General features: G+C 51.8%; 1 protein-coding gene across 1 annotated transcript in view; it reads right to left on the reverse strand.

The window, feature by feature from the left end:
• Positions 1-4,310, reverse strand: part of INPP5A (inositol polyphosphate-5-phosphatase A) — a 221,777-nt gene extending 217,467 nt beyond the window's left edge. The window contains exon 1 of the mRNA XM_065638815.1: positions 3,893-4,310. Coding sequence (XP_065494887.1) covers positions 3,893-3,967 — 75 coding nt within the window. The 5' untranslated portion in view covers positions 3,968-4,310. The remainder of the gene's footprint in view (positions 1-3,892) is intronic.
• Between the last annotated feature and the right edge of the window lie 17,965 nt (positions 4,311-22,275).

A 22,275-nucleotide genomic window follows, 5' to 3' on the forward strand; every position in this document is an offset into this window, starting at 1 on the left:
AAGGGACCTCAAAAGATCATCTAGTCCAATCCCCCTGCCAGAGCAGGAAAACTTAGGTGAGGTTACACAGGAAGGCGTCCAGGCGGGTTTTGAATGTCTCCAGAGAAGGAGAATCCACAACCCCCCTGGGCAGCCTGTTCCAGTGTTCTGTCACCCTCACTGAGAAGAAGTTTCTTCTCACATTTAAGTGGAACCTCTTGTGTTCCAGCTTGAACCCATTACCCCTTGTCTTACTGTTGGTTGTCACCGAGAAGAGCCTAGCTCCATCCTCGTGACACCCACCCTTTATATATTTATAAACATTAATGAGGTCACCCCTCAGTCTCCTCTTCTCCAAGCTAAAGAGACCCAGCTCCCTCAGCCTTTCCTCATAAGGGAGATGCTCCACTCCCTTAATCATCTTTGTGGCCCTGCGCTGGACTCTCTCCAGAAGTTCCCTGTCCTTCTTGAACTGAGGGGCCCAGAACTGGACACAATATTCCAGATGAGGTCTCACCAGGGCAGAGTAGAGGGGAAGGAGAACCTCTCTGGACCTACTAACCACCCCCCTTCTAATACACCCCAGGATGCCATTGGCCTTCTTGGCCACAAGGGCACAGTGCTGGCTCATGGTCATCCTGCTGTCCACCAGGACCCCCAGGTCTCTTTCCCCTACACTGCTCTCTAATAGGTCATTCCCCAACCTATACTGGAACCTGGGGTTGTTCCTGCCCAGATGCAAGACTCTACATTTCCCCTTGTTATATTTCATTAAATTTTTCCCCGCCCAACTCTCTAGCCTGTCCAGATCTCGCTGGATGGCAGCACAGCCCTCTGGCGTGTCAGCCACTCCTCCCAGCTTGGTGTCATCAGCAAACTTGCTGATGGTACACTCAATTCCCTCATCCAAGTCATTGATGAATATATTGAACAGTATTGGTCCCAGAACTGACCCTTGAGGCACTCCACTAGATACAGGCCTCCAACCAGACTCCGCCCCATTGATCACAACTCTCTGGCTTCTCTCCTTCAACCAGTTTGCAGTCCACCTCACTACCCGATCATCCAGTCCACACTTCCTCAGTTTTGCCGTGAGGATGCTGTGGGAGACGGTGTCAAATATTTTCCAATATTTGTGACTGCACCCAGCTAAATACCCAAACAGTAACAAAACTTCCGACACAACAACAAAAATGGAATTGCAGAGATCTCCATCTGGCCCCCTCCAGCAGAAGCCACCCTGCTCCTCTGCTGCAGGGACAGGGACAGGCAGCGCGAGGGGGGTCTCGGGGACACGGTCCCACAGCTGAGACAGCTGCGGGCGGCAGGGACAGCACGGGGCAGAACGGGCCGGCTGGAGACCTGCCCAAAGGAAGGACAGACAGACAGACAGACGTGCCTCTGCCACACGTGTCCGTGCACCTGCAGCCCAGCCACTGTGCCCGTAGGCCAGGAACACCGCGCTGGGCAGCGGAACGGTCCCGCAGCGACACCCCAACGTTTCCTGCGCTGACGTACCCTCACCTGGCACACAACACTCCCAACCTGCCCAAACGCTCCTGAGCACGTCCTGCAGACAGCCCGGGGTGGCCCGCGAGCCTGGGGGTGTCCTCGGAGCTCTGCAGACGCGGGTCAAAGCACCTCTCGCAGGCTGCACAACCGCAGCCTGCGCAGCCCCCGGGGGCGAGCCCACCCAGCGCCCGCTGCTCGCACCTCCCCGGCTCCGTCCCAAGGAAAAACAAACAGAAGAAACTGAACAGAATGAAAAGCACACAGCAGACAGGAGAAAACACCCACGCCAGCAGAACAGCCCCAGCCCTTCGGGAGACACCTGCCCTGGAGCTGCTGCAGGAATGATTCCCAGGAACCAGATCCCAGAGCAAGAGCAGGCAGGACCACGTCAGCACAGGATACCTGGATCCGACCGCCCACCCGCTCTGGGTTTCTGTGCCATGTTGTAAAAATGCACACCGTTATACTGCCCTGAGGTCCAGCAAAACATGACTGAAAATGTCATCTTTAATTAAAATATGTATCACCAACTGAAATTTGAAATCAGAAATTGAAAAAATGGATTAGAGGAACTGGAAATGGTTTTCCAGCCCAGCTTAGGTGAAGTCTATCAAAGCAGGAGTCCTTGCTCACAACTGAAATCACTTCAGCTCATAGCAGAAAAACTTATTCCTCAACTGAACAGGAAGAGCCCAACAAGCAGGAACAGCCACTGACAGCTCCAACATGCAACTCAAAAGCTAATGTCATCTTTATTGTGCCTGAATTGCACCAGCATTACTCCAGAAACCTGACTGAGCTGTCGCTAGTCCCAGCTCCAACAGCAACAAACCAGAAACACAATCACCAAAGCTCAGACCAGTCTTTCCATTCCTCACCCTGCAGTGGAACTTATCCAAATAAGCCTGGCTTTGTTGCTGTAGAAAACTAAAGCTTTCATCGCAAGGGAGTCACTTGCTAGAGCAGAAGTGTTCCCCGCTTTGGTCACACCAAGCAATAACAGATACACGTCACCTTCCTCGGGAATGCCTGCGAGTCTCAAATACTGACTGGGAACAACCAGGAAGGCGTTTAGTTTGACAGCACAGGGTTTCTTAAATGACAGTGCTCTAAACTGGCCGCTTTTATCACTCTCGGCCGAAATAGAAGGCAGGACAGCACTTGGAACCGCAGTGTTTGCCATGGGAGATGGTGGGCGCAGGGCAGAGCGGGGTTGGGCTCAGGCAGAGGCGACAGCTTTGGGCAGCAGCGGGGGACACGCAGCCGCCGAGCAGGGGGACCCCTATGGACACCACGCAGCTTTGCTCACAAGCAGATGCTGCACAAGTCTAAGGCCATAATCATGAAAATTATTATGAAATTAGTACATTCACAGTGTTCCCTTAATATGAACTGACACTTTTAAGTGTAAAAGTAACTGGGGTGATAATTTGTCAAAGTTTACTAACCTTGATGAAAACATGAATTGCATTATCGGACATCAGCACAAGTCTGGACCCAATTCCCTGCTAGATGTGCGCTGCTTTACGAGCTGCAAACCCCTAGAAACACTCCCTTCGCGGTACGTGACATGCCAGAATTACTCAGTTCCAGAAGTGCTTTGCCTCCAACAACAGTGCCAGACTTCACCCGGGTGCAGCCTCGGAGGTTTAGAAGCCTGGCTGCTCTTCCAGATATTTACAAATACCTGTCTTAATGAAGGCAAACTTACAAGAAAGCCTTTTTCTCTTTACTTAACTGCTAGCAGCACCAACTGTTGCACTCGTCTTATTTGCAGCAATGAGAAATGTTCCAGATGCTTGTCTGAATATACTATGGTAAACAGAAATCAAACCGTATTTTCATGCCACAACGTGCAGAGAGCCTCAGGAAAGCCCGGGGTGAGCGGAGCCGCAGCCTTTGCGGAGAGCTACGGCAGGAGCTCCGCGGGGAACGCTCCCCCTCTGAGAACGGGACACCCCGAGTTCTCCCTCTGACCCGCCGCTGAAGGCCCCCGATCACCGGGACACCGCGGGGGAGCGCCACCCGTAACAACCCCCGCGAAGCCCCGCCGCCGGGGCACAGGGCAGCGCCGGGCACACGGCAGCGCCGGGCACAGGGCAGCGCCGGGCACACGGCAGCGCCGGGCACACGGCAGCGCCCGCAGGCCGCTCCGCTGCCGCCGCGAACCCAGCGCCTGGTCCCGGGCTGCGGAGGCGGCAGAGCTCCCACCCCCGGCACACGCCGGGCGCACCGGCCGGCCCAAGGAAACGGGGCGGCCAGCGGGACCCGCACCCGCCGCGCTGCCGCCGCCACCTGAGGCCGGGGCGGGCGGGACGGAGCGGCCGCGGGCGGGGGGCGGCGCTAGGACCGGCGCGGCGCTGCCCCGCGCCCCCCGGCGCAGCGCGGCCGCGGTACTTACGTCGTCAAAGAGGGACCCGACGTTGGCGGTCACCAGGAGCAGCCCGGCGCCGGCCGCGGGCCCCTTCACCGCCATGGCGGCGGGCGGGCGGAAGCGCGGAGCTGCGGGGAGCCCGGGGGCGGGCGCGGGGCGCTGCGGCGAGCGGGGCGCCGGGCCCGGCCCGTCAGCGCGGGCGGGCGGGGGGCGCGGGCGAGTCCTCCCGGCGCGGGCAGCCCGCGGACATCCGCGCCGCGGCGGGCCGGCCGCCCTGCGGCTGCTGCGGGGCCGCGGCGCTCAGCGCTCTCCCGCCGCCGCGCTGCTGCCGGGACGGGTCCCGCCGGCGGAGGCTGGCGCCGGGCCGCGGCGCATGGCAGGGCGGCGGGACGGGGCGGTGGCGCTGCCCGGCGGGGCTGGGCGGGCGCTCCGCGCTGCTGCCGCCGCTGCCGCCGCTCCCGGCTCGGGCGGGCTCGGGCTGTGCGCGCGCGACGTCACAGCGGCACGGCGCGCCTCTTAAAAGGGCAACGCCGGCCCGGGGAGGGGCCCGGCGGGGCGCAGCCGGCGGCGCTGTCCCGCGGCGCCGCAGCCGCCGAGCCCCGCCGGCCGCCCGTCCCCGCGGAGAGGAGCGGGCCGGCAGGGGCGGGGCCGCGGTGGCGGAGGAGCGGCTGGCGGGGCGGGAGCGCGGCTCTGCCTCCTGCGGGGAGCCGGCCCCGCTGCCCCCGGCGCGGCCCGCCCGGCAGGAGCGGCTCCGGGGGCGGCTCTGCCGCGGTGTCCCCGGGAGCGCCCGGCGCTGGGGGGAGCGGGGTGTCGGTGCCGGAACCGTCGTGCATCACCTGCCAGCCCGAAGTGCCCGACACGGGAACCAGGGGGCACCCGCACGTCCCCCCGCGCAGCGCGGCGGGTTTCCCCTTCCTGCCCTGTGCACTTGTGTGGTTTTGGCAAATGCGTATCGCTGCTTCCAGAGTGGAAAACGCACAGCATCGCAGTAACGCCCTGTCATCAAGAACGGAAGATAAGATAGTTACTGGCAATGCTGGACAAACTGCTGGTTGCCCCAGCAGGATCTAGACCTGTGGAGGTGCAGGTGGGAATGGTCCTTACAGGGCCTGGGAGCACACCAAAGTAAACTTCAGCTTGCAAAAATACCCCTTGTCAAAGGAGTCTTTTCAACAAGATAGCTTAAGAAACCAGAGAAATGATAAATCAGTTTTTGCTAGGTTGTGCAAAGTAGCTGGCTCCTAAGATTATCTATATTTCATGGCTGATTAGTAATAGAAACAAAATGTGCCAAAGCTTGTATTACAAGGCTTGCAGAGCTCTTACTGGCTTCCGGAGCTGGGGAAGCTGTTGTCAAAAGAGCACATAAGTGATATGAACAGGGTGTCACCGAGCAGAGCACAGAAAATAGGGAAACCCAAACTACATTCTGGAGGAACCTCATCACAGGGGGCCCAGTGCATTGCAGGAAGGTGTTTCAGAAATGAGGGCGAGGGGTGGGAGCAGAATCGCCGAAGTCACGGATCCCACTGGCAAAACAGGGCAACCAGAAATCGGCACAGGATCAAATGGCTCAAAGCTATGGAAAGAGCAAACCACTGTAGCAGATGCCACTACTTGATAAAAGAAAGTCAAAAGTGTTAGCATTCAATAACAAAAATAAATACTCTCAAGTACTACTGACCCAGGGAAGCATCGGCATCCCTGTCCTGTGTGCTGTTCACCACATCACAGTGTCTACGGACAGACACGGGTGGCAAGCAGGCCAGCCAGCTGCAAGAGGAGACGGCCGTGCCCAGGGTCTCTGAACTGGATGAGTCCAGTGAGATCTCTTCTTTGTGGCAAACTCTCTCAGGTAGGGATGCAAGTGGAAAGGCAAAAGCTCTCCTAGATTGTGACCGCTTTGTGAAATGGCAACTATTAAATATACAGCTAAATAAAAAACCAGTTGAAATTGTGGAAGTCTGCCTCATACGTGGGATACTTGCTGACCTTCAGTGAGCTGTGACATACAGATAAATGCGGTGCAGAATATCACAGAATCACAGAATGTTAGGGATTGGAAGGGACCTCGAAAGATCATCTAGTCCAATCCCCTGCTCATGTCCAGAGACACTAAAAACTGCTGGACTCCTCTGGACAATTTCTTCTAAGGTTTTGTGCAGTTCCTGAGACAACTAGTGCATAAGTTTGCACTGTAGACGCTGTGATCTTAGCTGGATGCAACCATCAGAGGTATCCAAGATGAGCTGATCAAACATACCATCCTGATATATCTTGACATTCACACACAGGAAAAAGGAAAACAGAGAAACATTCAGTGCCATGTTTCTGGCACACAGGTCTTACAAATTCCAGCCCCCAGTGATGACAAAGTCAGGGTGTGTGAGCTCACATCCAGCTGGAAAGGGCTGCCGAGCCATCTGGCACCCAGGTGGGAAGTCTGGCAGTGCTCGGAGCAGGGAAGGGAGCAGGAGCGGCTGCAGAGCACAGAGCTACTGGTGCAGAACCCGGGCAGCAATCACCGGGCCACTGTCATGTACTTGGCTGGTTTCTTTGGCAGATGAAGTGCTACAGCATGAACATGTCAGAACTGCACAAAAGTAGAACAAGGACCGGCTGACGACTGAGCTGATATCTGTGAATCCCTTGCCTTTTTCAAGGAAAGGAGCGGATAAAACCTGGACAAACAGGAACATAAAGTGCAGCATCATCTATAAAGTGTTTTCGGAAGAATTCCTGAGAGCTGACTCTCCCAATAACTGATTATAACAGAAGCTGTTTCCAAAAGCGAGAACTGCTGAGCATTAAGTGAGGCATAATGATATCTTAGACCTGTGGCTGTGTGTGGGAAGCGCAGGCCAAGCAGAACACCCAGCATTCCCACAGGAGAGCAGAGAGGAGGTAATGAATGTTTCCAGTTAAAAAAAGCAAGGAACAACTGAAGCAGTTCTTCCATGCTCAGTTGCAGGAGGCCAGTGCAAACACTGGGGGAAGATGCACATTGGCGGCCACTCTGCAGAGCAGGTGTAGAGGGCACAGGAGCTAGTTTTGCAAAGCTGAACTGAGCAGAGCTGATACTTGGCAAAATCTGATGAACAAGATCTATACCTGTGCTATGTGAAAATAAAATTTTTTAAAAAGAGGGGAGGGAGGGCAAATCTATATCCAAAGATAAAAGTGTGCCAATGGCAATGGTGAAAAAGTAATAGGGAAAACATGCTGAAGTCTGCAGTATGTGGCCTGTGACATGAATGTGAAACCTAAGCATGTACTGCACAGCTGATACTGAATTTTGCTCCAGATATTGCAGCAGGTAACTTGGAAGAGGAGATGCTACAGTATAATGTCAGGGAAATAGGAGCCAGTATGGAACAGCCTCTTTGCAGCCCGTCCGGGGAGCAGGAGCTCAGCCGCCTCCAGCTGTGTCCACACCGGCCCCAGCTCCGGTTCGGGGCTCTGACCAGGTACAGCCCAGCTGGACAAAGGTGCAAATGCAGATCAGATCATTTCTCCTCCACCCGCACAGAGGTGGAAGACGGAGGAGTGCTGATGGGTGTTGTTATTGTAGGGAAAGCCCCACTACGAGCTAAGGGCGCCATACATTTTCTGTTACAGCTCCTGCTTTTCCAGCCCTTATAACCCAGACAGTGTAGTCTGAATATTTTCAGTCTTGCTGCCTGCCTTGAATATTAAGTTTGAGCAAGAGGACTCAAGAATCAGGTTAGTTTTTACTAAGTGGCTTTGCCACTACAGGGAAAAAAATGGTCTTGAGGCTGAATTTTTCAAATAAGCCTGAGGGTCAGATAAGTGCACATCACCATCTCCATGAATTTTCATTATGCAGCTTGGAAAACAATGTCACCACTTCCATAGATGCCACAGGTAAGTTGTCTTGTAGATTTGGGCTATTATATTTTTGACGGAACTTCCAGTATTTTCACAGCTTTTGAAATAAAGCACAAATAAGATAACAGAGAGTTCCTTGACATTATTCATTGGCAGGTTCTTAAAAGATGTGATTGAAATTGGCACAGAGAAGGGCTGTGTGGTATTCAAACCCACCGATGCCCCTGCTGAGGAGTGCAGACAGACACAGGCGAGCAAAGAGCAGCATCCCAGACAGACAGACACAGGCGAGCAAAGAGCAGCATCCCAGACAGACGGGCATGGCGAGCCCACGTGGGCTGAGGGCATGGCCGCAGCGTGGGGACAGGCAACAGGCAGGAAAAATACCATAACCTCCCCCCAAAGCTTGGTCAGGGCAGCTCCCTGGACAACAGACCTGAGACTATGAACAGACACCAGATTTCCATTCACTCTTTAGAAAACAAAACAAACAAACACAGCATTGGGTTGGTTTTGTGGTGTTGTCTTGTCCTGCTGCCCTCAGTGCAGCTGCATGAAAACACTGCCGACAGCTGTGCTGGGACGTGGCACAGAGATTTATCCTTTAAAGCAGATGCTACTGGTTGTGGGTGCCGTATCACTGGCCTGCTGGCCCCATGAGGTGGGACACCGGGTTCCCTCACGTTCCCAGGGCTACACGGAGCTGTGGACACCGCGGTTCTGCAGCCAGGCAGGGGCTGTGCCCGGAACTCCCGCCCCGTCCGTTGCAAAGGGATAATGGAGGAAACGCTCATACGCCGGTTATGCAACTCCTCTATAATCATATTTGACTTACTTTCATCACTGTCTTTATGGCTTTACTAATTGGCTTATGCTTTCATTAGAAAGATCTTTATGAAGAGCTTTTTATACTGGCAGGAAAAACAACAACAAAAAAAATCAAAACTCTATCAGATTAAAACCCTTAAATGCAATGTAATATTTTGCTGCCTGAAAGCTCTTTTATAACTCTGAGAGACGGACTCTGTTCTTCTCGGAGATGGATCTTAGTAGGCTTTGTGAGCCTATCTCAACATTTGATTGAATTGGCCACTCTGTACTTTCTGGACTGCAAAACACAGCTTGATGGAAACGGTCTCAGAGTTTTCACTGCCTTTTTTTCGTTCACACTTTGGAAGTGAGGAGGGGTCACACGAGTGCCTGCTTCTGAAGTTACTGCGGTCCTGGAGCCGCGGGAGCCAGAGGCGGAAAAGCCCAAATCTGTCCGTGGTGTCAGCCCGAGTCCTGCGGGCGCCTGAGCGCCCTGCTGGCGCGGCCCTTGGTTCGCCTTTAGGTCATTTGAAAGTCTTCTGAACTGGATACAGCTCCAGTTATATTTCTCAACAGAAACCTATTCCTGTCCATTATGGGATATTTTGTGCATAAAACTCAACATTCATGGTATATATCTGCTGCGATAACCATCCAGAAAAGCTGGGTAAAAGTGTAAGACCTGAAGTGTGTGAATTCTATCCAGGTGAGCCGTGGTTGTCACCGAACCTGCTTCACGGGCCACTTTCCAGCTGAGAGTGCTGGTTTCTCACCATCTTCGCTTATATGCTTACACCATGCAAACCTGGACTCTCAGGAAAGAGGCCTCCAAGACTCAAAATCCAAATTTCAAAATTCTGAAGTCAGCCATAAATGTTCTTAAAATTATTTATAGTTTTAAATGCATACCTGTCTCTGTAACATGGTCAGTTTTGTGGGCAGCCAGTTTTGAGCTGCAAACAACTCAACAGGGAAAAACTGTACAGTAATCTACAAAGACATTTTCCCATAAATTTTTTGTGTCTCGGATGTTCACCTGTGGATACGAGAACACGGGGAGGCACTGGGGCTGCAGGGCAGAGCCTGTGGCCGAGGTGGCCCAGGGGCCCAGCCAGGGGCGTGCTGGGGACACTGAGGACACCGGGCAGCCCGGCCCGGGGGCCCGTGGCCAGGCACGGCAGGGCTGTCCTAACGAGGAGCTGGCACTGGAGAGGAGGCAACCGGGCAAGCGGGCACCGTAATGAAACTCAGAGACATCTCCAACCGAGCAAGCAGAGAACAGTCATACCATGAATTTTGAAATATGCAATAAAACAGAGGAAAACATACCGATTCCTTTAACAAAAATGAAGAGGAAACAGCAAGTATAGGTGTGGAAAAAAAAATACCTGTGTGTGATTCAAATAAATTCCAGTTGGGCCTGGGATCATCGTTGCTGTCACTGGTGCAGAGGTATTGAAGCCGAGATGACAGCCATGGCCCAGGTAGCTCTCCACACATTGCATGGCATTTTAATGATGTCCAATCATTAAGACATACTTTAGCATCTGTGTTCTGGCAATGCCCAAACTCCCACGTAACTAAAAATACCTTTGTAGCTGTTTGGATTTCACCTTTCAGGTGGGCACGTAGCTGGCCCTTACAGGGTCTACAGGTTTTGCTCTGTTCTGGGCCTACACATCTATCACTATTTCTAAAGACTATCCCTATGACCTGTGAAGATTTCATCTCTGAGTGTGAAACTCCTGTCTTTATATCCCCACACCTGCAGCACAACTTGTATTTAAAGCATTTTACTGTGATTGTGAACAGCTGATCAGTCGCAGCACTGAAATCACAGCTGATGAACATTCAGGCTGCCCACAGCTCCGCAGGTGTGTGCTGCATGTCCTGTCCCTAGCAGGCGGCACAGGTGAGCAACGTGTCCTCCGAGCTGTCAGGGAAGCAACTAAGACAGTTTTACCCATCGCTGGTTTGCGCTGTGCATCCTCTGCCGCTGGCCCAGCAGCTGCGCAATCTGTGTGCAGGTAGTAACCCTGTTGAGCCAAGTCTCTGTTAAATTACACGCAGATGTTACATCCACATTTCCTTGAGGTTACAAGCCAAACCTGGCAATTGCCAGATGAGCCAGAGTTCAGACTGCCTTTGCACGCTGGCTGTGCCGTTGTATTTCAGTCCCTTTCCATACGTACCACTCAGTTCTGTTCCAGTTACCCGTCTTGACAAGGAGGAAAGCTGCCTGCACCAGTAAAAGCTTTTCCTGGGTGGTGTTGGCGTGTTGTTCATGCAATGAGCAGGAAGGTGCATTCGTGCAGGCTGGCACTTCCAAGTGTCTTCTGCAGAGAATTCAGAGGTGGCCCTTGCTGAGCACCGACTTGTAAAGCATCTGGACCTGAGCAGCAGTGGAACAGCTGTGACGTGAACTCTGCTTTGCAGCTGAACAACAAGTGAATTTCAGCATGAGTTTGTAGCCTGGATTCGATTTTTCCAGCCACCAAAACAAGTAATTTCTCTCAGCATTACGCTTTTTGCAGGTAGCCCCGTGGGAAGCGAGCAGGCTCTGCTGTAAAGCAGAGGGGTGAGAGGTCCCCCCAGGGCTGCATGCCCTGCACCGCTCCATCCTCATCCTCATCTTCCTCCTCCACCCACCCTGCCCAGACCTTCCCGAGGGACGCGGGTTTGCGGCAGCCCTGTTCCCTGCCCCGGGCTGTCGGTCCTGCCGCTGGCACACGCCGGTGCCAGCCGGGCACTGCGGGTGACGCCGGAGCCTGTCGGTGCGTCCCTGTGGCCGATGTTCCCCTGCGGTGCCATCGCCCGTGTCCTGTGCCGGGTGACGCGCTCTGCAGCGTCACTGTGCGCCCGTGAGCACCGCAGGACGGCGGTGACAGGGCAGCCGGGGTACCTGCGGTGCAGTTACGCCTGGTGAGCAGGGACCAGGACACTCGCATCCTGATGATTATAGTCCTCCAACTTCACCTCAAAGCAACTATTTCTGCCTACTTTTGAATCATAACCAGATGTAAATATTTAATAGCTGTCTTATTTCTGGTATAGAAGCAGTCAAACCTAGCTTCTGACAGACTGCAACTACTTGCTTTAATCGTTACAAATACTTTTACTTAAAATTATCTTATGTTGCCACTTGATCAGATGTCTTCTATCAGCAACACAGATGAGAAGATTCTTTGTATTTCCCAGAATGGACAACCCTTACCCCAACAAGCACTAAATCCAGTGACATTCAATGCTATGCACAGAAAAAAAGCCCTCAAGAGATAAATAAATGAAATATGGTTACTGAACTTTTATTAGAAAAATTTCCAGGTGCAGATTTATGTTTTCCAGCGTGTCTGAAATTGTTTTAATGTTGCTATTCTCATGGTTTTGTAGCAAGGTTGATTTACAGAAAAGACAATGTGCACTTAAGCAATGAGTAGGACATGATTTAATTTATGCTAAGCATATAGATGTAGGAGCAAATCAGAATGGAAAGGATATCACAGACTAATCTCTTCAGCGAAGTTCTATTGCTTTAAGCTACTCAAGCACTGCAGAATTTAGAGGTGTTTGCTTTAACATAGCTAATTATCTTGACTTTTGCCCTTCAGAAAGCTGGCACATTTGGTCTCAGGATGGATGTCTCTCCCAGGCTCCATCCATCTGTGGCACTTCAAAATTACATGGTGGAATTTGAAGCCCCACAGTTGCTCCCAACACGGCAGCCCGGCAGCAGCAAAAGCCTCACAGAGCGCTGGCAAGCAGCTCTGCAGCTCTTAGGAAGCCCTTCCCTCTCAGCAGCTCTCCAGCAGCACTGGCTTCCCCATTTCCCCATGCATTTATCCCTGCACAAGGGCAGCGGCTCCCGGGGGTGTGTGGGGAAATGGGGTGCCCGCCGTGGGGGTGCAGATGGGGACCCTCCTCCCCAGGCGCAGAGGACAGCAGTGTCCCCGGGGATGGCGATGTCCCCAGGGACCTGTCCCCACCTGTCCCTTGCAGGGGACAGGGCACAGACCCCTCGGCCCGGGGGGCCGCAGGGCAGCGCTTGTTGAGCTGCAGCCGACGCACAACAGCTGGTGGAAGTGCAAGTGGTGACGCTGGCACCTTCGCTGCGGCCCGAGCAGCAGTATCAGGATCTGTCACTGAGCAGTTACAAAGTCCACAGTTATGAAGAACAGGACTAGTGTGCGTGGAAATGAAACTCAGTGGCTCATAAATCCACTCCATTAACAACAGACAGCTGCTCTGTTTGCTCTGCTGCACCTACGTGTTATTTCAAGATCCAGCACCCTGTATAAAATATCACTGAACACTATTCATGTTCATGAGAACCACAACGTGTACCACAGGAAAATGGCAATATAAACCAGAGACTTCAACATTTTTTTTTCACATTTATCCGTGTAGCACCATTTGTTATGATTTAACTTGCAGAGAAGCCTGCAAATTATGTGAAGTTGTTCTCAGTCCACTTTTGGTCCACAAATTCCGCATGAAGCTGTTGCTGGGATGCCGGCAGTGCAGCAGACGGAGCAGTTTGCACAGCTCCCGCACAGAGGAACTAGTTCTGTCTTTAGCAGGATGTCATTCTGGTGCAGCTAGTGACATTAACCAAGGGACTGGTTTTGTCCAGTGTCTTTCAGATTCACAAAATTATTTGAGAATATTTAGAAAATAATAATTAATCTTTGGGCTAAGAAAGTTAGCATCAATTGGTTTATATGGGATACAAATATGAATGCCAACATTGTATAAGAAAAAAGGTTATGAGTAATCAAAGTATAGTCACTAAAAAAAAAATAAAGAAAATAGCAGTTTGTTCTTTTAGTGTTTGTCCCTCACCAAATACAGATTAGCAGAGAATTTTGTCCTTTTTAAATTTAAGCCACACTATTATTGTGGAAGCCAAACGACCGCACATCTCCCAAATTATGTTTGTAACTTCTGCTTTTAACCTTTTTGCAGAATACCAGATGTGCAGTCTTCCAATGCTTTGTGTTTCTCATATTTATTCTCTTCCTATAGTTCTTTCCGTTATGAGGATTTAGCTCCGGATAGATCCATCTGATCTGCTATTCCAGTGCTGAAGGCCATCCAAATATTTACTCTTGTACAGCTCGTAAACAGTCCCACCTTGAGAGCACTTCTTGAGAAATCCTACAACACGGTATAGACTTTATGTGTTGGGGTATTTTATCTACCGATGACAAGTTGCTGTTCCTGAAGGAGGGCAGAACAATGGTTTATTGCGTGGTCCTGACCTCCGGTCCCGGTGCCAGGTGGGACAGTACCCTGGAAATCCCACACACCGGGAGCCACGTTCCGAGCAACGGGAATCGGGAAGGGCTGGGCCCGCAGCATTGGGAAGCTGCAGCACCATTTATTGATTCAGTTTAAATATGGCCCAAATGATGATTTATTCAAATGCAGCAATAACTGCAGCAGCTCTGCGCTGGTGTTCAGCTGTCCCAGGTGCAGGAGCGCAGGACGCGGGGCTGCAGCCCCACGCGGCACCGGCACCGCCGGGCTCACCGTGCGGGTACTGGGCTCGGCAGTGTTAGTCAATGAACGTGTGGCACTCACCTGGGTTTGCTTCAAACCTCCCAAGTCTGAACCTCAGACTGGAGAAAACTTGTGAGGTTGCTGATGTTCAGGGACGTGCAGCACCTTGGCTGTCGGGTGGTGGGTCCTCAGGATAAGGAGGAAAAACTTGGGGTTTTTTACCGCATCGTCTCTAAGGCACTATGTGAAACTAGTGTTCCATCTCCCACATCTTTTGTTGACATAGAAGTGGAAAAGTACTCAAAGAGGACAGCCATTGTAGTGGCAGAGGAAGCACACGTGGCCCCCCAGCACCGTGCCCTTGCTGGGCTGATGTGGCGGCAGCAGGAGGGGACGGGGCGCAGGACAGCGGGGGTGGCAGCAGGAGGGGACGGGGCGCAGGACAGCGGGGGCAGCAGCAGGAGGGGACGGGGCGCAGGGACGGCGGTGGTGGCAGCAGGAGGGGACGGGGCGCAGGACAGCGAGGGCGGCAGCAGGAGGGGACGGGGCGCAGGACAGTGGTGGTGGCAGCAGGAGGGGACGGGGCGCAGGACAGTGGTGGTGGCAGCAGGAGGGGACGGGGCGCAGGACAGTGGTGGTGGCAGCAGGAGGGGACGGGGCGCAGGGACGGCGGTGGTGGCAGCAGGAGGGGACAGGGCGCAGGACAGCGGGGGCGGCAGCAGGAGGGGACGGGGCGCAGGGACGGCGGTGGTGGCAGCAGGAGGGGACGGGGCGCAGGGACGGCAGGGGCTGCGGGGCCGGAGCTCGCAGCCGCTCGCACTGAGCACCCCACCTCCACGCGCGGCCCACATCAATCTAAATTAATTACAGCTCGGTTTGTGTCGCTGGTTGGTGGTGATGATCTAGGTTTGTTTTCTTATTGCTTGAGTTTAGTCTCTAGTGTCACAAAGTCGTAGCGATGTATATGAAGGTGCGATATGGAAACTTGTGTAAATATATGGAACAGAGCAGAGAAAGCAAGATATAAATAGCTAACCACTGACTACTCTTCTGCATAACCATCTTCTGCAGTACAATAACAATCTTGGAGACAATTTGTGAATTATACCATTTCTTCCAGCTCTTGTGTAGAGCAAAAAGTTGAGTACTTGTAGCTGGTTCTACTGAAACAGCACACAAAGAAGGGTTGGGGGACAAGAAACACCCAACTCTGCTCTGTGGTATCAATCCTTCATTAAATGGTAACCAAAAAACCAAAGGACCACAGCATCACAGGATTAGCGTGGAAAAAGTAATAGGACAAAGTGCAGCTTGATGAGCACGAATGTACCCATAAAATAGGTATTGCAATATATGCAATTGCACATATTGTTTTCAAAAAGTTGTATTTATTATATTGCAAATTTATGCCTGGTAGAATAAACATTTCTCTAAAAACAATGAAAAAAAAAACCCAGAAAACCACATTTGACCTGTGAGCTGCGTGGTGGCACACTAAGAGAATTAACGACTTATGCTAAGCAATTTCATAATGAAAACTTTTAAAACCTCATCCCAGAAGACAAGCAATTTTCATCATAAGAAGGATTACCCATCCTCTGATCATTTAAAATTATTAAATTGGTTTTGGACATATGTGGAGGACTGTCGGGATTTTTTATTTTTATTTTTTAAACAAATTCTGCCGCGGTGCTAAATCCAGCGCAGAGGCCGGAGGCGCAGCGCGGGTGCTCTCTGCCGCACGGACCCGCCGTGGAGGGAGCAGGATGCGCCCAGCACCGCACCGGAGCAGCCGGGGCGGGAGCTGCTGGAGCTGGCGCCACACGGGTCCCACCACCCAGGGAGGGCCCAACCAGCTCCCGTGAGCCCCACGCGGGATCGGGGAGTCGTGTCCCTGCGTGGGGGCACTGGGGACACTGTTTGGCAGCAGAAACACGTGGGTCAGGGGGCTGCGGGGCTGCCGCAGCCTCTGCTCCGGGTACGGTCATGGTGGGCTGCGTACATGTTAATTGCAGATTTCCTGGTTCCATAAGCAAACAGTTCATGCACAGATCTCACATGGGGAAGCGATTCATTTATAATTTAAGCCACTTAACGTTTCTCAGAATTTGATTTCTTTTAAACAAGGGATATGATGTAATTTGGGCGTGTGTCCATGTGATTAGGCCCATTCTGCTGTCTCCGTGAGGCTTCTATCCCTCGGCTGCCCGAGACAAACTATCACGTACCCGGGAAAACAAAGCCTGTTGTTCTTCTGCACACATATTTTTCTAGAAAACTGGTTTTCCTCAAACTGCTAAGCAAATGTTGGACACGGAGTGTCAGAGCCCAGCAGTGGGACACGGTGACAAGGACAAGTGCAGGCTCTGCATCCTCCTCGTGTGTGAAGGTGGCTGGAAGGAGACCATGTCCCGGGATGCTGCCCCGCAGCTCCTGCCGAGGAAAAGCTGCAGAGCCCAGAGCCTGGCCCGCCGCAGAGCCGCCAAAGCACAAGCTCTTCCTTGAGGCTGCTCCTCTCCATCCCTTCTTGATCTGCCCCTGGGCTGGTATAAAAACACAAAAGCCATCTGTCCGGATGCAGTTCAAACCAGCGATGGTATTTAGTGTACATCTCACAGATCACACAGCCACTTGCATTTACACCCTGTTTGCGCCATGTCCTGGGGCTGGAATGGAGAAAGCGTTGAGCAACAGGACTTTTTTACACGAGGAGTAATAGTGCCAATATCAGTGCTGCAAAAAGTCTATTACCTAATCACCCAACATTAAAGAAATAGATTAATATGGTGTCTGCTCTCACAGGACCACAGATATTTTTATGGGATATGGCATTATAATAAAAATTCCCTAGACTTCAGCTTAATCTAGAAAACTCATTAAATAGATTCAATACGCTATGGAATTCTCTATAGAAATGTTATCGTTAAATGTGTACCATATTTCTCTGCCTTCTTTGGCCAATCATTTTTATTTTGTAGGATATTTTACAGTGTGGATGAGATAGAAGACTCAACTGATGCAGGCTTTAAAGATCGTTGACCTCTGTGCTTTACTACGTGGGAAGATGTGAGGAAAAGGCTCATAATTTATAAATTACTTCACCGCAGAAGATGAGCTTAGCATGAACAGAAAATCAGGACTAAGCCATAACTTGATGAGGTTTCAGATTCTCAGCCAAAGTTGTGTTACAAAAGACAAACTTGACCAATGCCGAGGTAATCCCCATTTTTGGAGCCACCAAAGTCATTGCAGGAGCTGCTCTGTGGAACAGCCCCCTTGAGACTTGAAGACATTCCTGCAGGATCTGAGGCTCATCACAAATCTCACTGTCTTTCTGCAGGACGTGCATTTCTAAAGCACAATCTTGCTCATTCAGGTACTACCGTACCCCATATGGATGTTAAAATACTGCACACAAGAAGATAATGCTTCATAACATGTATTTATTCCAGCAGAAAGCAACTGAAATGACAGCAGTTAATCCCCTCACTAATTGCAGTTAAGCACCAAGAGGGAATCAGTCCTGAAATAGTAGTGGTGACTCTTTAAAAGGTGCTTTGATTCCCCTGTTTTTAAAGCTACTGATGAAAACTTATTTCTTTTTCAGCACTTCAGCTTAAAGGCAATGTTTATAGCATGATTCAGTTAACTAGAGGTGCATTTGTATTTAGAATGTTTTCAGGCTATACCTCAAAGTATAGGAATTACTGTAATACCATAAGTAGTAATGAGTTCAGATTTGGGAGGTTTTTAGGGTTGTACACTTGCAAAATTTTTCTGAAGGAAAATCTAATTATCCTGCAAGGCGGCATCCTTATTTTCAAGCAACATACAGGAGTAACAGCTTCAAAACCGCGTTAGAATAAACTCTCCTCCTCGCAGCTAAACAGCAGCGCAATGAATGGAGCAGCTACATGGCTCCTCTGTGCCCTTGGACAGCACTTGTGTTTAGAAACAAGATGTTTGGTTAGCGAGTCTCTGTAGCACTAGTGAAAGTACAAACCACTCTGGTTCCAGAGGCTCCCGCGCGGGGAGGGAGGGCAGGAGAACAGGGAGTCGAGAGCCCGCGGCTCCTCCTTCAACCAAGTCATGGAAAAACCGTGTAAGAATTCCAGCGTCTGAATAAATATGTGCCCTGTGACCTTAATCCCCTAGGAACCAAAAGCATCCAGAGTCAGATAAAAATAGTAAACCCTTTACGTTGCTGAGGGAGAAGAGCACTGCTCGCAGCTAATTAGCTAAACCCTGTTAATAGCATGGGGTGCGCGGCTGAGGCCGGACGCGCGTGGCGAGGGGCTCACGACATTAAACGTGTGGAACGGCGAATGTCAGGGCAGCACGAGCCGTGGACGGGCCGGGGGGTTTCTGGGGGGATCCAGCCCCCCGTGGCACCGGGTGACAGGCTTTGAGGGACACCCACCAGAGTGGCTCCTGTTGACTGCCGCTGCTGTTCCAGCCCCCAAAACTCCTCCCAACAAGATTACAGACCTTGCTCGAGTGCTGGCTTGTACGGGAAACCTCAGCGTGGCAGCAAGGATCCCTCTAAAAAAAATAACAACAGAGAATTAGAGTGATCCTGGCAGCAAATGTCAATGCACTGTTCAGGTTCAGTTGTACCATTTTATTTAAAGTACTACAGCTGAACAGTGTGCCAAAGAGTAACTATTTATTCAAGCCATACTGGAGACAATAGGTTGCTTCAAACAGTACCTGCAAATGTTTGTTCTAATTCTGAATTACTGTTTCATTAGTCAGCATTGTTTTTTCCTTATTATTCCCTATTTGCAAACATTCACACCAACTGAGTCTTACATGGTGAGCCTTTTATTCACACTACACCTGCATACATATGCAAAGGTTAACATTTGTGCACACCCAGGAATCCTGTGTAAATCAAATTTCCTATTTGATATTTTAGGTTTTTCCAGCCAAAGAATAATTCCCTCAATGGCCCACCATGGTTCACGGGAGTTAATTTGGGAGCCAACTCAGATGTTGAAGGTTCCCTTCAAACATGATAATTGAAGAGGTCGCTTTCCTCAGCCGTGGACACCCCAGACAGCTCTGGCTGCTCCTCCAGCCCCCTCAGCATCTTCATCCACCGAGCGTAATGCAGTGGGTTTTGCCAGAGACATTTCCCTCCAGCAATTTGGGCTGGAATTTTAGCTGAAGTATTTAGATATTAATGTTCCGGGGTGAGAAATCAGTTTGTCATAGATTTCACTTCTGGTGCATTTACATCACATTTCTGCAAAACCGCTGCAGATGTTTGTTTCTGGAACGACCTGACAAGCCATTAGAACAATTTGCTTGCTATTGAAAGGGAAGGCTGCTGTGCTCAGCAGGTGCTTTGAAAGGCTGGGACCACTTTCTGCAGAATCGTAGTGAGTGTTGCCTGGAGCTCTGAGCCAGAGCTCTCGCCGCAGCAGCCTTGCTCCAGGGACTGTGCAGGGAAACACTCCAGAGCGACAAGCTGCAGCCCATGCCCACAACGCTTGGCATGTTAAATGGCATTTTTCAGCCCCAAAACAGGCCAGGGTGCACTGCGTGCTGTACACAATGTCCTGTTTCCAGCCAGAAGGCAGCAGCCTGAGGTGTGGACCCCACAGCCTTTTGGGGTGCCTGGATGGAGTGGCATTTTTGGAACATGCCAAGTTTCTTTAGCAAATGCTGCTTTTGCAGTTGCCATGGTGTGCAATGGCCTGGGGACCAGGTGCAATTGCTCCGTGGCATCACTACACCAAGACACTAGTACTCTTTTTTGTGTTTTGTTCTTTAAAGGCATATTTGAAAGCATCACTTATGTCTGTGGCACAAAAAAAGAAACCTGTATTTAACCAGTGTCTTACATAGTGCACTTTTTACAGACCAAACCCAATGACTGGCTAGTAGTTACAAAACCAGAGAATTTTCTCAGATTACTGTGTTTCACGCTGTTACTAAGATTGAAGTGACGCTCTGTGAAAAAAGCTGCCTAAGAGCAGCGTTAATTTCATCCACCTCAAGCTTTAAAAGCTGAGTAATTCTTATCTGAGCTGTGAACAGCACCAGCCTCGCAGGCTGAGTGAGGCGGCACCGCTTCCTCCTGCGCCGCGGGACGCAGGACCGGCCGCGAGGAGCCGTGCCGCGGTGGGTGTCACAGCCGCGGTGGGTGTCACAGCCGCGGTGGGTGTCACAGCCCGCGGTGGGTGTCACAGCCCGCGGTGCTCGGGGACGCCGGCCCGTGCCGGGTGGCTGAGGGTCACAGCACGCGGGGGTGGCACGGGGGGCCGCAGGGTGCACCCAGCGCAGCTCCCGGGGGGCTGCCAGGGACGGGGGCGGCACAAACCCGGCCCCCCAGAGATGGCGAGCCCGTCGCTTATCCCTCGGCTCCTCTGCCGTGTGCCTGCCACGCCGGCACGGCCCCGCTCCCACGGCTTGCTCGCGCTGCGAGGATGGGGAGGTGTGAGGCGGCATCGCTGCCTGCCAGCGCTATGCGATAATTTGCTCTTCAGGCACCGAGGCTTCCACGGCCCACAGCTGTCTCACCGATTTTAGCACTGCTTTGCCTCCCTCCTACCTCTCTTTTATCACTTCGCACGAAGAGCATAGCTTAGACAGCAAGGAAAAGTCACCCTTTGCCTCACGGTTTGCACGTTAAAAGCCACATCTGAGCAGTCAGGCCCTGATGACGAGGCCTCTCTCCCAGGCTGGTGAGAGGGAAGGCAAAGACGCTGAGCCAACAATCCCCCGCACCCAGACCCCGCACGGCACAGGGGCTCTCGAGGTGACACAAAGCAAACAGAGAGGTGACCCCAGAGCCTTTCGCTGCTCCCCAGCCCCTGGAGCCCCCTCCTGCCCGGGGCCGGCACGGGCGGCAGCTCCGCAGCAGCGCCCAGGGCCGAGCGCCGCGCGGCAGCGAGGGCAGAGGCCTGCCTGCAGCACGGCTGGAAGCCGGACCCAGGGCTCTCCGGCCTGGCTGTGCCCTCAACCCACCCGGGAGCACACCAGCCACCCGCTGCTGGACGTGGCACCAGCTTTGCCCACCTCCCAGCGCACCCCATAGTTCCCCAGCGCCTCACACACCTGATGAGCCCTCACTCAGCTCCAGCTTTCCTGCTTGCTCTGCTTTGCCTTTGTGTTCTTCTCCCCTGTCCCACCCTCATTTAAGTAATCTCTAACCACCTGTCTCCTCAGGGCACCCAGCTGGGTGCCTTACAGCTGCTCCTTAACTAGCACCTGAACTAACTCCTCCTTTGCCATGTCTGCTCCGTGCCTCCCATGGGGAAGCCGCTGGTCGATGACCATGGCCGTAGCGGCAGTACGGGTGAGCAGTGTGTCCCTTTGCAATGTGATTTTTGGGTTCCTTCAGCAGCTGACCTGAACCCAGCCTGAACATCACAGCCATGTGTTTGCATTTTAGCGGGGGAGTACGAGTGCTGAGAATTGCCACCCCATACCAGTTCAACACTTCTATTGAGATCTCCCATATGGATATATTGGTAGAGAGTAAAGGAACATGCCAAAGTGAAAACGTATTTCTTATTGAGTTTCAGGTCCTCTAAAGAGTTAACTTTCTCTTCCAGTATGGAGCAGGTTTATATAGAGTAAAAGCTTTTCCCTAGAAGCAGTAATAGTAACTGGGAATCACGTTGCCGGTAAGACAAGTTCTGAAATAAAGTGTGCTATCCTTATTCACAACTACAGTCTGGCCAAAACCACGCAATAAATGCTACACATAACTGTTTGGTGAGGTGCAAGTGCAAAAGCAGCTCCCTGCCAACAGTGTTTTCCACCTCAGAATACTTCAAACGCTACAGCAGCAATAAAATTATCAAATAAATTGCTTGTAAATTGCTTTTAGAAGTTGATTCCTTCTGTGCAGGAGGAGCTGTGTGCAACACGTGCTCACAAGCCTCTGAGGAGAAGGTGGGGAGCAGCCGGGGTCACCCCAATGGGCTGGCAGGAGCAAGGACAGCACCAGCCCTTCCTTCCCCTCCGCTCCCAGGCACCAGAGCAGGCAGCTAGGATAGGAAGAACAAGAAATGGAAGAACTCCAAGGCAAGATGCAGGTTATTTTCAGAGAAAATTTCCTTACTCCTGCCCTCTCTCAAGAAGCTCTCAGAAGAGACATCTCCCTATGACTTTATTTGCAGAGGTGTATTTCAATTGCTGTATGACACATTATTGCTTACTGCCCTTCTTGTAGCCAAAATTACGTTTTCATTTTTAAAGAAACGCCTTTATTTTTCTTTTTCAGTAGCTGTCAGAAG

Source organism: Caloenas nicobarica, chromosome 7 (genome assembly GCF_036013445.1).
Source record: "Caloenas nicobarica isolate bCalNic1 chromosome 7, bCalNic1.hap1, whole genome shotgun sequence".
Lineage (NCBI taxonomy): Eukaryota > Metazoa > Chordata > Aves > Columbiformes > Columbidae > Caloenas > Caloenas nicobarica.